This window comes from Taudactylus pleione, unplaced genomic scaffold (assembly GCF_031769625.1).
Source record: "Taudactylus pleione unplaced genomic scaffold, aTauple2 ptg000845l, whole genome shotgun sequence".
NCBI lineage: Eukaryota > Metazoa > Chordata > Amphibia > Anura > Myobatrachidae > Taudactylus > Taudactylus pleione.
The window spans coordinates 5,724,682-5,740,230 of NW_028285247.1; the positions used below are offsets into that span (position 1 = coordinate 5,724,682).

Sequence of the window (15,549 nt, forward strand, 5' to 3'; positions counted from 1 at the left end):
TTTTATATTTGTTTTTAATGCAACTTTAGGTAGTTTTTATTGTGTATTTTTGCTTATGATAACTATGTTGTATTGGGGTGTAATTAGCTTTGCACATCACTTGTATTATGATTTATGTGCTGTTTTATGTTGATGACAGTTTTGTTTTTGTTTTGTTTGTTTGAAAATTGTTTGAAATATTCAATAAAAAAGTACTTAATTAAAAGAAGGACTTAGGGGACACTATGCTGATACTAGAATTTTAAATTAACAGCAAGGGAACATTTCCCAGGATACACCTTACCATGAAAAGACTATGAATGTGGGTAAACAGCACACACTGTTTCATTAGAACCTGATGTACAGGATGTTGTATGGGCAAAATAACCAAAAATTCAAATTAATTAATTTCTGGCACACTAGGTAAGTGATTTTATCCTTTCCCCTTGTAACCTCTAATATTTCAGTTTTTTGTTAAAAACTACATATAACTGAAAATTTGTAAATTTTAAACCTATGTTTAGGATTGTTTAACTAATATAGGGTTTCTTTTATTACAGAGTCTAAAATGTTACAGTATTAATTTTTTTGGAATGCATCTATTGTACACCACTGTAGCCTTCTTCTTTAGAGTTAATGACTTGTCTCTTTTCCTGTACTGGAAACAGAGCTGTCACATTGTTATCACTGATTAGTTGATAGTGTTACTTATAGCTCAGATACTGTCCAGCAGTCATTACAGTACAGTATAGTAGTATTCATGTAAGTAATTTGCCAACTGTTGTTGTGTGCCTTGCCTTTTCCTCTTCCTCTTTTCCCTCTCCTTCTTGCTCCTGATGGTGGGTGGGTGTGAGTAATTCTGTAGTGGGAGTGGGTAGTCTGCTCATCTGAAATTTTTGTGGACTGAATGACATTAAATGCTCCCTGGTTCTCAGTCTGGATAGGTGGCATGATAGTGGCCCAGAAGTCTCAACTAGGCAAACACCATTTACTAAACTAATCTGGGACATGAGCCTGATTGATGTCTGGTGCTTTAAGTATCTGGATACCGCCTACTTTTCCTGACAGTCCTCTTCCCAGCATGAATTTTAATGCATAGACTATATTTTGCATCCGTTGCCTTGGTCCCTGTGGTGCTGGTTTTTGTTGCGGACAATGGCATGTAAAGGATGCTCCTTACCTTATGAAGTACCTTTATCAAATGGGTGTCCGATACAGTGGCTTGTAAAAGTATTCAAGCCAATAAAAAACACAACAGATTTGTCTGTATTACAAATGATTAGAGAAAAAAGAGAGCGCTCAAACAGAATGTATGTTAAATAAGTGTGCTAAGTGGAAATATATGTGTTAAGTAGAAATATATGTGAGAGAAATAGCAGCAGCAAATAATAACAAGCCATAAATAAAAATAAAAATCAAATTAATAGATAAAAAAATAATATATATATAAAATTGTCATGGCCAGGGTTTCTCGGCATGGTAGTCACCGGGTATTACCTGTGAGGTCGTTATGGCGGGGGGGGTCTCTGGCAGTGGTGCTGGTGTTTGGCGAGGGGCATTGGCTGCGCATGGTTCTGTGCAGGCACATTGTCACTAGGCCTGGTGAGGTCTGGTGGTGTTTCCGTTCCGTTGGCATGAGCGCCGCCATCTTGCCTGCAGCCATGTGATTCCAGCTGTCCAATCCTGGTAGGTCATGTGCTCATTCCAGCCAGTCACAGCGCGGCACTGAGTATTTAGGAAGGTCCAGAGCCTTCCTTCCTTTGCCAGTGCAATGTGTTTCTCAGCTGCGGCTGAGAGAGAGAGTACCTGTGCCTTACCTGCCTGCTTGTAAATGCTACTAGCCTGAACCTTGCCTGCTCCAACCTGCTGAACTTACCCTGCACCCTCCATATACCTTCTCTCCTGCCTGAGTACCTGAACCTGCTGTTTCCCTGCACCTTGCATCCATTCACTCCCAGCTGGACCTGCTCTGCCTGAATTTGTTACAGCTCACCATACCTGCATTCAGTTACAGCTCACCATACCTGCATTCAGTTACAGCTCATCATACCTGCATTCAGCTACAGCTCATCATACCTGCATTCTGTTACAGCTCATCATACCTGCATTCTGTTACAGCTCACCATACCTGCATTCTGTTACAGCTCACCATACCTGCATTCAGTTACAGCTCACCATACCTGCATTGTTACAGCTCATCATACCTGCATTCAGCTACAGCTCATCATACCTGCATTCTGTTACAGCTCACCATACCTGCATTCAGTTACAGCTCATCATGCCTGCATTAAGCTACAGCTCATCATACCTGCATTCTGTTACAGCTCACCATACCTGTATACCGGACTGTTCCTGCCTGTCACTATCTAGACATTCTCCCATTAACCCCCACTACAGTTATCAAGTGCACTTTAGTGCTATACCTGGACTTTTTTCATTTGCCATTCCCATGTCTTCTAAGCCACTTATTAAAAACTCCACTTTTTCATTTAAGTCTGCTTCTGTGTCTGCTCCTATCACCACCCCGGGTCCACAACAAAATCAGAACCTCACAAAAATATTATGCAGCTCAAATATAGAACCTAATAAGGTTCTTACGGTCTCTGTTTATAGCTCCTTTAGGAAGATGTGGCTTCAAGTCCTATGCAGGGTTAAAAACACTATCCCTATCTTACCCTAGTGCCTTCCTAGGCACTTGTTCACCTGCTGCTGTAGATGTTTCAGCTGTGCAGGGGTCCCACATCCAGTGTTCCGTCCTGCACTGATGTCTGACAGCTGGCTTTCTAGTGCTTGCGGACTCAGCGGCACAGCAGATCTGAGCTGGTGGGATCAGTCTGGATGTCAGGCATCCGTGATGTGAACTGAGCATCTTTTCAGTACTGCATTAACTGTGTGACGTGTAAAGCCTCCAACGCGTTTCAACAAGTATTTTGTCTTTTCTGCATAGGACTTGAAACCACATATTCCTAAATGAGATATAAACGGAGACCGTAAGAACCTTATTAGGTTCTATATTGGAGCTACATAATATAATATATATATATATATATTATTTTTTTATCTAATAATTTGATTTTTATTTATGGTTTGTTATTATTTGCTGCCGCTATTTCTCTCATATATATTTCTACTTAACACATATATTTCCACTTAGCTCACTTAATTAACATACATTCTGTTTGAGCGCTCTCTTTTTTCTCTAAACATTATATACACACACTTAGGTGTGTGTCAATAGAGCTGCTTATTTTCATAAGGAGCGCAGGTTTTTTTTTTCCTTTACTTGTATTACAAATGACACTTACACAGATTATTCCATCCAATATTTTTATTACGAACATGTTAGCTCTTAAAGTAAATGTTAAAACTCATAATTCATAATTTCTCTGCATATTAAAAAAAAGGCAGAAAAAAATTAAAAATTTAGCTTGCATAAGTATTCAACCCCTGCAGACTAGTACTTGGTAGAACCACCTTTTGCTTTAAGTCTGTTGAGGTAAGGTTTATGCACTGTTTGAGAATGATTTGTCCTTGCAGATTTGTTCCAGGTTGTTCCGGTTGGTTTGATGATGCTTGTGGACTGAAATTTTCAAAAGTGCTACTGATTCTCGATTGGATTGAGATCTGGATTGACTTGGCCATTTTAGAGCATTCGCCATTTTTATTTTAGGCAAGCCACTGTTGCTTTGGCGTTGTGCTTGGGATCATTGTCTTCCTGAAAGGTGATTTTTGTATTCATGGACTCCCTCAGGGGGAGGGGTTGTTGACAGCATTACGCTTTATGCCACTGATATGTTGCTCTATATTGACTCTGTTGATGGTGAATTACTTTGGGACATTTCTAGGCCTTAAAATCAATTGGAAGTAATTGGCCTGCCACTCTTTGGTGTGGACTGATAGGTTTAAGTACTTGTGGTTATGGATCTTGGGGCAGTATTGACCCAGTAATGGCTTATCTCAAAAATAAAACTCATCCCTGGAAAAAACTCCATCTTACAATGACCAGTAGAATTAATCTAATCAAAATGGTGATACAGTCTAAATATCTCTACCTTTTACAGGCCCTGTTTACATACCTGCCAAGGTTTGTCATAATATCAGAAGAAGCCTGTCTACTGTAATCTGGTGTGAAAAAAGAGCCAGGGTCCGATTGGGTACGCTCCATAACCAAAAATATGTGGATGGGTTGGCCTTTCCCAATTGTAGAATCTATTATCTAACCATACAATTGTACAGTTTACCAGAGTGAGTGGTGGATTCCCCCCAGCTTCCCTTCAATACTTCCTAGGTGAGCAGACGGAAACTTCTCTTAATCCCCTTCAGGTTCTTCTTACTCGTCTATCCTATCACTAAGTGGCACCTCTGGTTAGTCAAGCCTCTATGGTTACCCATATGTTACTGACCCTGACATTACTCTGTGGTATAATAAGATATTTCATATTCACCTTAAATGGTGAGAAATATTATACCCAGGGATTAGATGGCATGGACAGCTCCGTGTTATTGCAACCATGATGAAAACTTTATGTGCACATGTAGCAGGTTGTGGTATATTAATCTATGGGAAAGGGGTCCTAGACTTGTATTAAGCACATTATTGGTAAGTCCTACAACTTATATACTGTAGTGCAGCTTTGGGTTGATTTTTTGGGTGTGGGTCCCCTGGATTGCTTTGGTTGGTCTGCTTCAGGGCATCGCATTATAACACATTTCTTCTTTTTTGCAAATATTAACACTTTTACTGTTTGTTTATTATATATGTAATTTCACTTTTCTACTCTATACATGCAGCTGTAGCTGCTCTTATCTATCTTACTTTTCACTTCACCTTTCTCATTAGAGCGATGCCCTAGGGTGGCTCGGCTGAGCTGGTTTGGGGGTGTCCTGCGCCCTGGATTTGAACCCCTGTATGTTAGGGACCTACCCTATAGAGGTTACACGGATATGGTGGGTAGGCCCATAACTTTGGCCATGATTATGCTAAAAACCTCTATTGCAAACATTTTATTGCAAAATGTATTTATATATAATTAGTAATTTGGAGTTCTGCATCTGTGATTTGTCTTTTTTTGTGGTATATTAATCACAGATGAATGACAAAAAGATTAGAATGTTAACAAAACGTCCCTGGTGGTCTAATGGTTACTTACCTGGTACGGTGGATCTGGCAGCTCTAGCAGTATCTTCCGGGTCCAGCAGTGATGTTGGGACGACTTCCGATGTACCCTGTGGTGCTTCTGGCAGGAAGTATTGTCAATCCTAACCCCTAATCCTCTCCGTAGTGCATAACCCTAACCTCCACTCCTGTAGCCTAACCCTAAGGTCGGTGTATGCAGAATGTCAACATTGTGATGTCAGCATTATCAATGTCAAAATTATGACTATGCTGTATGGCATCTGTGTTTGATTTTCCTTTACAAGGAGAACCCTCCAGAGCTACAGAGTTAGGGGCTGTCCTGTGCAAACGCCTCACAGACCTGCTTTTGCTTATTTCATTAGAATTTACTTTTAAGACTGTTCTGCTATCCATTTATGTGTGTGTCTATGGCAGTACCTTATTTATTTAGTTTTATTAACAGTTTCTTATATAGCGTAACATATTCCGTTGCGCTTTATAGTTGGAAACAATAATCAAACAAAACTGGGTAATATCAGACAGACAAAAAGGTAGGAAGGCCCTGCTTGCAAGCTTACAATCTATTGAGAAATAGGCATTGAAACCAAGGATAAGTGCTACATATTCCAGACAGACTGTTATTGGTGGGCTGTATGATCCAGTCACTCAAGAATGTTGGCCAAAGGTCAGGAGGATGGGAAAGTCAAGAAATAAATTGTGTGAGTTATGTGTGGACTATAAGAGGGACTGTAATTAGATAGGGAAGCTATGAAGGTTATGTGGGCAGTTGTGGAATATGATAAGCTTTTGAATTTTCAGGATGCGCTTGAAGGTTTGGAGACTAGAGGAAAGTCTTATTGTGCATGGGAGGTGCAGTACAAAAAAAGTCCTGTGTCCATGAATGGGAGCAAGTAATGCATGTGGATGGGAGACTCAGATCTTGTGCATAGTGGAGAGGTCGACTTGGGAGGTATTTTGAGATAAGTGAAAAGATGTAAGTTTTTATTTTGTATTGAATACAGTAGAAAACCATTCCCTAATGAAGGGACTGAAAGAGCGGAACAGCAGGCAATGAACATTTGGTAAGGAAGATAAGCCTTGCAGCTGCATTCAAAATGGATGATAGTGGTGAGAGCCTGCTTTTGGGAAGACCAGTAAGGAGAATATTGCAATAGTCAAGGTGGGAAATAATGAGTGCATGAATTAAGAGTTTTTGCAGTGTCTTGTGTAAGATATGGTTGAATTTTTGATATGTTTTTAAGATGTATGTAACATGATTTTGAGACAGATTGAAATGTGGGGAGGAAAGGACAGTTCAGAGTCAAGGATGACACCTAAGCAGATAACTTGTGGGGTAGGATTAATTGCCAAGTTATCAACAGTGATAGAGAGATCAGGTTGGTAACATTGGCCGGTGGAATAATAGTTACCTCTTTTTTTGGAATATTAAGTTTGAGGTGGCGAGATGACATCCAAGATGAAATAGCAGAAAGACATTCAGTGATATGGACCAATGCAGATGGTGACAAATCTGGGGAGGATAGTTAGATTTGAGCTTCATCCACGTACAGTTGATGCTGAAATCCAAAAGAGCTGATTAGTATGCCATGAGAGGTGGTATAGATTCAAAAGAGCAGAGGATCTAAGACTGAGCCTTGCGGTACCCCAACTGATAATGGTAACAAAGAGGAAGCAGAATCAGAAAAGCAAACAGTGAAAGCGCTTTTAAATAGGATGAGAATCGAGAAAGGGCTGTGTTCTTAAGACCTAGGGATTGTAGTGTTTGTATGAGAAGAAAGTGGTCAACAGTGTCAAAAGCAGCAAAGCGATCTAAAAGAATAAGAGAATAAGAAGCGAGGAACAAGTAATGGCCTTTAGATTTGGCAGTGACCAGATCATTCACTACCTTGGTTTCAGAAAAGGAGTAATAACTGCACGTTTGAACAGTGATGGAAAGAGACCAGTAGAGAGAGAGAGAGATTACAGATTTTAGTTAGGGTTGGGATGAGCACAGGAGACAGAGCTTTGTTGATTTGTGAGGGTATAGAATCAAGAGGAGAGGTAGTAGGAGGATGAGAAGAGTATAGATACTGTACTTCATTTTCATTTGTGGGGTCAAATGAAGAGAAAGTGTCAGAGAGTTCAGGTAGGGAATTGAGCAGGTCACTGGCTAAAGAAGAGCCTACCATTTCATTTTGGTCTTATCAGTCTTGTCCTTGAAATAGGAAGCAAGATCTTGTGAATGGATTGTAGCAGTTGGGTTGGGTGAGGAAGGAGTAAGAAGTGATTTAAATGTATTAAAAAGTTACTTGGGGTTAGAGGCTTGAACAGAAATGAGAGATTGGAAATATGTTTGTTTGGAAGTGTCCAGAGCATTACAGTAAGAGTGGTAGGTAGTCTTAAATGTGAGGTAGTTACTTAGTAGAATACGAGATTTACACCATTGACGTTCTACTTTACGTGGGTTTTTGTAGGTGTCTTGTTAATATAGAATGCCTTGGTTGACGTCTATGTCTACGTGGAGTGTGATGGGTAGCTGGAGCTATTTCCTCAAGGGCTATTTCTAGAGCCTAGTTCAGGTACGATACAGCAGTCTCAGGAAAAGTAAATGTAGAAATTGGTGAGAATAGTTGTAGCATTGAGGTGGACAGTTGTTAATTAATAGCATTAATATTTCTGAAGGTTTGAGGAGCTTGGTTGATTTCAATGACATAATGGAGGAGAGTGTGCAGGTGCCAAGGTTGTGATCTGAGAGGGGGGAAGGAGCATTAGTGAATTCAGAAACGGAGCATAGTCTGGTAAATATAAGATCAAGGCAGTGGTCATCCTGATGAGTAGAGGAGTCAGTACATTGGAAGAGGCCAAGAGAGGAGGTTAAAAAGAGTAATTTGGAGGCATGAGGAAATAGTGGACTGTCAATAGGAATATTGAAATCACCCATGAGGATGGTGGAGATGTCAGGGGATAGGAAGTGAGGGAGCCAGGCAGAAAAATGTTCCAGAAATTGTTGGGGTGGCCCAGGTGGGCAATAGATAACAGTGACATGCAGAGAGAAAAGCGTGAAAATCCAACCCCACCTCCTTTACTATTACCAGGCCTGGAGGTGTGTGTGTGCAGTGTAGGCCACCATGGGAAAGTGCTGCAGGGGAGGCAGTGTCTGATTGTGTGGGCCATTTCTGTTATAGCCAGAAGGTTGAGGTTAGTTGAGATAAAGAAGTCATGGATAGATGTTCGCTTGCTTACATGTTACTTTTACCTTTTTGCTGTTGGTACTTTGTATTTTGTAGACAAGACCTTTGTAACACTTTTTTAAATTCCCTTAAGTGTGAATTGGGTCTGAGAGGATTTGTTTGTTGTATTATCTGGTTTTACTTTAAATAAAATTACTATAATAAATTAGTTGATTTAAAAAAAAATAACAAGATGAGAGATTGATGTAAGCATGCATTTTGGGTAAAGCAATCCTTGCCAACTCGAGACTTTTGAGACGATGACTGATCTCCTAGACTCCTGACAGGGCCTAGCAATCTCCTTGATTCCTGGCGAGATAGAGAAGCAATGAATAGGAACCAGCAAGATTTCTATTTTCAGGCTGCAGTTGGACGGCCATGTGGATACAAGTGATGTCATTAAGCACGACCTACCCAGACTTCACAAATTTCCCCTCCATATATCCTAGAGCAGAACTCTGCAATGTCAGTAGCTATGGGGAAGGTCATACAGGCTGAGTTGGCAGAATTGCGGGCCTGGTTGACTTATCATCATACCAAGTTTTCATTTGTCAGCATAACATACTGTATGTAGCCTAAAGAAGATTTATGTATAAAAGAATAAATAAAAGGAGTAGTATACAATTCTAGAACAAATGCTATTTAATGAGATGCTATATTGTTTTCCAGCAAAGAGGTAAAGTAAGAGAAGATGAATTCTACAGACCAACACAGCATTCTGGAATTCACCCTCCTTGGCCTGGCCAGCTTCCCGACACTGAGTATCGCATTGTTCATTCTCTTGCTCATTGTCTACATTCTGATACTGCTTGGGAATCTGCTGATCATAGTAACGGTACATTTTGAGGCACGTCTCCATTCAGCCATGTATTACTTCCTTAGCAAGTTATCTCTTGTAGACCTGTGCTATGCAACAGTGACTGTTCCCAAAATGTTAGTCGATTTTCTTTCCAAGAGAAACACCATCTCCCCCAAGGCCTGTATCACACAGCTGTTTTTTTTACACTTCTTTGCAGGAACAGAATGCATCCTTCTTACAGTAATGGCATATGACCGCTACGTCGCCATATGCAACCCACTACGATATTCTAGTATCATGAACAGGACCGTCTGTCACTTGCTTGAAGCTCTTTGCTGGGTTGCAAGTTTCATTCACTCCATTATCCAGACAATCTTAACATGTCAATTGAAGTTCTGTGGCCCAAGCAGAATAGACCATTTCTTCTGTGACATCCATCCATTGTCTGTATTGGCCTGCTCAGATATTTTTCTTATTGAAATAATATTTATTGCAAACAGTGGGATGATCGCTACACTTTGTTTTATTGTGTTACTTATATCTTACATGGGAATTATCAACACCATAGTAAAAACTCGGACTGAAGAAGGGCTGGGAAAAGCATTTTCCACATGTGCTTCCCATCTAATTGTAGTCACCCTCTTTTTTGGACCTTCTGTTTTTACATATCTGAGGCCCTCTGTATCATATGCAGCAGATAAAGTGGTATCAATATTTTATACAGTTGTAACACCCCTATTAAATCCTATTATTTATACTCTAAGAAACAAAGAGGTAAAAACAGCCATCAGGTCATTCCTGAAGAAAAACATATTTAGGGGGAAAGAATAATAATATCAAGCTTTAAAAGTTGAGCGCTGTCTACTTTTCATTTAATAATCCTAATAAACATGTGAAATACATATAGACAAATGACATACTTTTGTAGTTTCTTTCTAGATCCGCATAAACCCTGACCGTTCTAATTTTCATCATCCAAAATGGGTGGGGATTGGCTGGGGCTGTAGCTTAATCTAAATTGGGGTGTGCTTTGGTGGATCCCATTTTCTCCATGCATTGATGGATCAATGCTACATGTTAGATGGTACTCCCATCCTGTTTGTATACTCCTGAAGCCACATCTATGGGAACATTCCCTGCCTGCACATGTGAATGAATAGCCAGCCATACTGCTTGCGATTTTCAATGACACTGACTTTTGTATAAACTTACTAGGGTGAGGCTATAGTTTACGGTTTGATGTAAGGGTTAAGTTACATGTTGGGGTTTTGGTAATATTTTAAGTCCTGCTAACAACTGTGTTTCTACTTGAGGATGAGGGCAAAATAAAAAATAGCAACCAAGACTCCACACTTTAGCCTAATCCAACATTCTCGCATAAACTGAACCCAAAATTCTAGCCTATACCCAATCCCAAAATAGTAGCCTCAAGGCCTAACTCTACCTCAAACTTTAGCCTAACACTTACCCACAACTATGCCATAGTCAGTATAATTTAGGCTTCAGCTAAGGCTTAGGTTAAAGTTTGGGGTTTTGGTAGCAATTAGGGGTCTTGCTATCAACTGTTTCTACTTGAGGTTAAGGGCAAAATCCCAAATAGTAACCAAAACACCAAATTTAAGCTGGCCATACACTAGACTAACTTTCATCCAACCATCCAACTAGTTGGTTGGTTGGAATGAAAATATGGTAATTTATGTGAGCAAATTTGTTCCCAAACACCAGATAACAGATGAAAATGGTAATTTAGTCAAGTTGGCCTACTCTAACTATTACTCCTATCTCTGCCCTACTCCAAAACACTAGCCTAACTCTAAACTATATCCTAACAATGCAATGGAAGGGAAATGCTGGCATCAGTAGCACACCAGCACTCCATACAAACATAACTTATATTTCCCTCTGCATACCTAATAATTACAAAACTAAGTATTGTACTGTATAACAGTCTGACCACTGTTTGGCTTTCATGCCTGAACAATCCCTTATTGGAACAGAAAAGTTTAGTGCTTGGGAAAACAGAGTAAGACGGCAATACCACCTACAAATGGTAAGGTAAAGCATGAGAAACTAAAGGGTAAATGTAAATTTACTATATGTCCCTTTTCAAATCCACCGTGTCTCGGGCCTAAAACAAGGTAATTGATAAATATGCCGCTATAAATAATATGGAAGGCTGATATTTTATTCCACTGATTCTCAAACTCAGGACCTGATTCAGACCCGCTCGTGAGCGCTGAGCGCTCGCAAGTGGGTCGATGTTTGCCCAGTGCGCATGCGCACGAGGGAGCCGGCTCCGTCGTGCGCATGCGCGAGACCCGCATAGCGACAGGCAAGCCGTCACTATGGGTCTCGCTACAAAGGGGGCGTGCTGTCGATGGTGAGTGACAGCACGCCCCCTTTGGTGGGCATGCCGGGGGCGTGGCTGGCCAGACGGAGGCGTTCTCATGGGAACACCTACCGTCTGGGGCCGGCCCCACTGACATCACAAGTGATGTCAGTGGGAGTGCTTTTGGCTCTGATAGAGCCAAAAGCACTCCAGGGTTTGCTACCACAAGGGTCTCGTCGCAAGCCCGATGGTCGCGATGGTCTTGACCATCGCGACCATCTTCCTGGCCACTCGCTATAGCTGTGTGTGGTAACCCACAGCTATGCGAGCGACCAGGAGGCCGCTCTAAAATTCAGAGGGACGGCCCTGATTCAGAGCGTCCGGCTCTGAATCAGGGCCTCAGTCCTCAGGACCACATACAGTTCACGTTTTCCAGGTCACCCAGCAGGTGCACAAGTGTATTTGTTATTCACTGACACATTTAAAAAAAATCTACTGGTGGAGCTAATTATTTCACTTGTGATTCTGTGAGGAGACTTGGAAAACATGCACTTTTTGGGGTCCTGAGGACTGAGGGCCTGATTCAGACACGCTCGCGAGCGCTGAGCGCTCGCAAGCTGGTCGATGGTGCCCTAGTGCGCATGCGCACGACGGAGGGAGCTCCGTCGTGTGCATGCGCGAGACCTGAATAACGACGGGGTAGCAGTCGTTATGGGTCTCGCACCAAAGGGGGCGCGCTGTCGATGTTGATTGACAGCACGCCCCCTTTGGTGGGCATGCCGGGGGCGTGGCTGCCAGACGGAGGCGTTCCCATGGGAACGCCTATTGTCTGGGTCGGCCCCACTGACATCACTAGTGATGTCAGTGGGAGTGATTTTGGCTCTGATAGAGCCAAAATCACTCCAGGGCTTGCGGTCACCGAGACCCTACAGCAGGGTCTCGTCGCAAGTCCGATGGTCGCAATGGTCTTGACCATCGCGACCATCTTTTTGGCCGCTCGCATATGCTGTGGGTGGTGACCCACAGCTATGCGAGCGGCCAGGAGGCCGCTCCAAGTTTAGGTAGGAGGGCCCTGATTCAGAGCGAGCGCTCTGGTCAGAGCGTCCGGCTCTGAATCAGGCCCTGAGTTTGAGAACCTGTGTTTTATTCTACCAGTCCTCCTAGTATTATATTAGCAGTGTGCTACAGGCAGTGGTGTAATTAGGGTATTTGGAGCTCAGGGCAAACGTAAAAATGGAGCCCCCCCCCCCCCTATGGGCGCGCGTTAAAAAAAATGGGCGTGGCCACTTAAAATGGGGCGTGTCAACATGACACACCCCTTTATCGTCATTCTGAACATTCCTTTCCATATGCACCTTAACCCCAGTAGTGTCCCTTATACAGTACCCCCAGTATGCAATGTCCCCAGTTGTGGTCCCTCTTATGCAGGCCCATAGTAGTGCCCCTTATAAAGTACCCCCAGTAGTGGTCCCCCTTATGCAGCCCCCAATTAGTTCTCCTTATACAGTACCCCCAGTATGCAATGCCCCCAGTAGTGGTACCCCTAATGCAGCCTCTCATTAGTTCCCCTTATTCAGTACCCCAGTAGTGGTCTCCCTTATGCAGTGCCCCCCTATGAAGTGCCCCCAGTAGTGTTCCCCCTTATGCAGTGCTCCTTTATATAGTGCCCCCAGCAGTAGTCCCCCCCTTATGCAGTGCCCCCAGTTGTGGCCCCCCTTATGCAGGCCCCCAGCAGTGATCCCCCCTATCCAGTGCCCCTTATACAGTGCCCCCTGTAGTTTTCCTCCCTATTTAGTGCCCCTAGTGGTCCCCCAATGCAGTGCCCCTAGTAGTAAGCCCCTTATATAGTGCCCCCAGCAGTAGTCCCCCCCCTTATGCAGTGCCCCCAGTAGTGGTCCCCCTTATGCAGGCCCCCAGCAGTGATCCCCCCTATCCAGTGCCCCTTATACAGTGCCCCCTGTAGTTTTCCTCCCTATTTAGTGCCCCCAGTAGTAGTCCCTTAGTAGTAAGCCCATTATATAGTGCCCCCAGTAGTAGCCCCCCCCACCCGATGCAGTGCCCCCAATAGTAGTCCCCCCAGTTGTAGTCCCCAGTAGTGCCCTACCCCCAGTAGTGGTCCCCCCCCTCCCAATGCAGTGCCCCCAATAGTAGTCCCCCCCAGTTGTAGTCCCCAGTCGTGCCCTACACCCAGTAGTGGTCCCCCCCAGTAATGGTGCCCCCAGTAGTGGTCCCCCCAGTAATGGTGCCCCCAGTAATGGTCCTCCCAGTAATGGTGCCCCCAGTAATGGTCCTCCCAGTAATGGTGCCCCCAGTAGTGCTCCCCCCTGTAATGGTGCCCCCAGTAGTGGTCCCCCCCTGTAATGGTGCCCCCAGTAGTGGTCCCCCCCTGTAATGGTGCCCCCAGTCGTGGTCCCCCCTGTAATGGTGCCCCCCCCGATGTGCAGACACACAACACAAGTAAAAAGGGAAGGGAGCACACACACACACACACACCGGTCCTGAGGCGCCCAGGGCACATGCCCTGCTCGACCCCCTTAGTTACGCCACTGGCTACAGGTATATAATCATTGATGCTTTTACTAAACTGTTCAGCTCAGGAGGGGAGTGGGAACACTGGAGTCTTGGTTCACCTCATGTGAAAATGGATTAATTGTCCAGGAGTTGTCCTAGGCAGGCTTAATGTCCATGCAACCAACATAGATAAGCAATGTCAAAACAAAATAATGGCAACTCAGCCGACGTAAGAGTCCATCTGAAGAGATCTTCAGATGGACTTATCCAGGCTGGACACTTTCCACAGACAGTGGACAAATTTTATCTGTACAGTCCTGAAAGTGGACTTTGACAGGGACAATGTTTGAGCAAAGGTGGCCTTTTTGGATGGATTGGATGATGCTTATTCCACATGTCTCAGTGTTCGGAAAATACAGAAAACTGCTTATTGAATAATGTTATTTAATGAGACATAAGCTGAATAAAAGAAAATAACAGACTCACTTTGCATGCTAAACACATGCCCTACCCTAAAAAACACAATGGGGTTATCTTACAAAACACCCCTGTAAAAAGCATCAGCACAGTAATACAGGCTATTTATACATATATACATAGAGAGAGAGAGAGTCATAATATCCTCTCAGTCCTCTCTGCCTCATTGCCATCTTCAGCCTCTGCACATTCCTGCACTTCACTTTGCTATCCACATAGATTGTATCTGCGCAACATCTCCTCTCTGTTGTCTCTACTCCCTCCTCTTCCACCCAAACACCTAGGACTGGCAATATTGCCTTATTTCTCTCCTGTCTTAGCAGTTGAGGACCATGTTCTTCTGCCCATCCTCACCTTGATACTATCCAATCTCACTTCCTCCTCTATCTGACTACTGTCAGGATCCGGCCTGGTATCGGCCTGTACTCACCGCTAGACTGGTGTCTTTAGGCTCCGAGGCATTTAGATGTCAGTGGCAGTGGTGGATTATGGATGAGGATTCTCCCCGGGGTCTGGTAGGACTTTCATGCGTGATTCCTGGCTCCTATGTTAGCAGGCATGGGCGCAGCCATGTTGGTTCATCTCACCTGACCAGTCTCCTCCAATGGCAGTCCTGCTTGTGTCCCAGGTGATCTCAGGATCCAATGACCAGCTGCCTAGGGGTATTTAGATCCAACTCCTGCAGCAGGAAGTTGTTGTACAACTTCACCATATGACTGCATGTAGTTATTCCTGGTGACAACCGGCTTATGTTTCAGAGACTATATTACTTTCCTCTGTGTTCCTGGTTCCCTGTGTCTTCCTTGTGACCTCTGTGTATCCTCCTGTGTTCACCACAAGTTCTTCCTGTGTATCTCACTTGCACGCTGTGCATTCCGTTCCTGTGTTTCCGTACCAATCATTAGTCACCCTGTGTGTCTCCAGTTACAAGCCTGTGTACACTCTCGGCACTTTAGTGTACAAATATACATTACGGTGCACAAATCTCGTCATCTGCCAGTGCGCCTGGAGCCGCAACTTAGTGTACATAATACACATTCCTGTGTGCAAATCTCATCATCTGCCTGTGCGTCCGGAGCCACACCTTAGTGTACATAATACACATTCC

General features: G+C 43.4%; 1 protein-coding gene across 1 annotated transcript; it reads left to right on the forward strand.

Annotated features, from left to right (window-relative positions):
* The first annotated feature begins 4,231 nt into the window (after positions 1 to 4,231).
* On the forward strand, positions 4,232 to 9,955 carry LOC148474436 (olfactory receptor 4E2-like). Its single transcript, XM_088458628.1, has 2 exons — positions 4,232 to 4,267; positions 8,995 to 9,955. Exon 2 carries the CDS (start codon positions 9,017 to 9,019, stop codon positions 9,953 to 9,955), a length of 939 nt encoding a protein of 312 aa, XP_088314754.1. The 5' UTR covers positions 4,232 to 4,267; positions 8,995 to 9,016.
* Positions 9,956 to 15,549: the final 5,594 nt, after the last annotated feature.

What these genes read in the sequence shown, in the direction of transcription:
- LOC148474436 (XM_088458628.1), top strand. Translation starts at nt 9,017, where the DNA reads ATGAATTCTACAGACCAACACAGCATTCTGGAATTCACCCTCCTTGGC.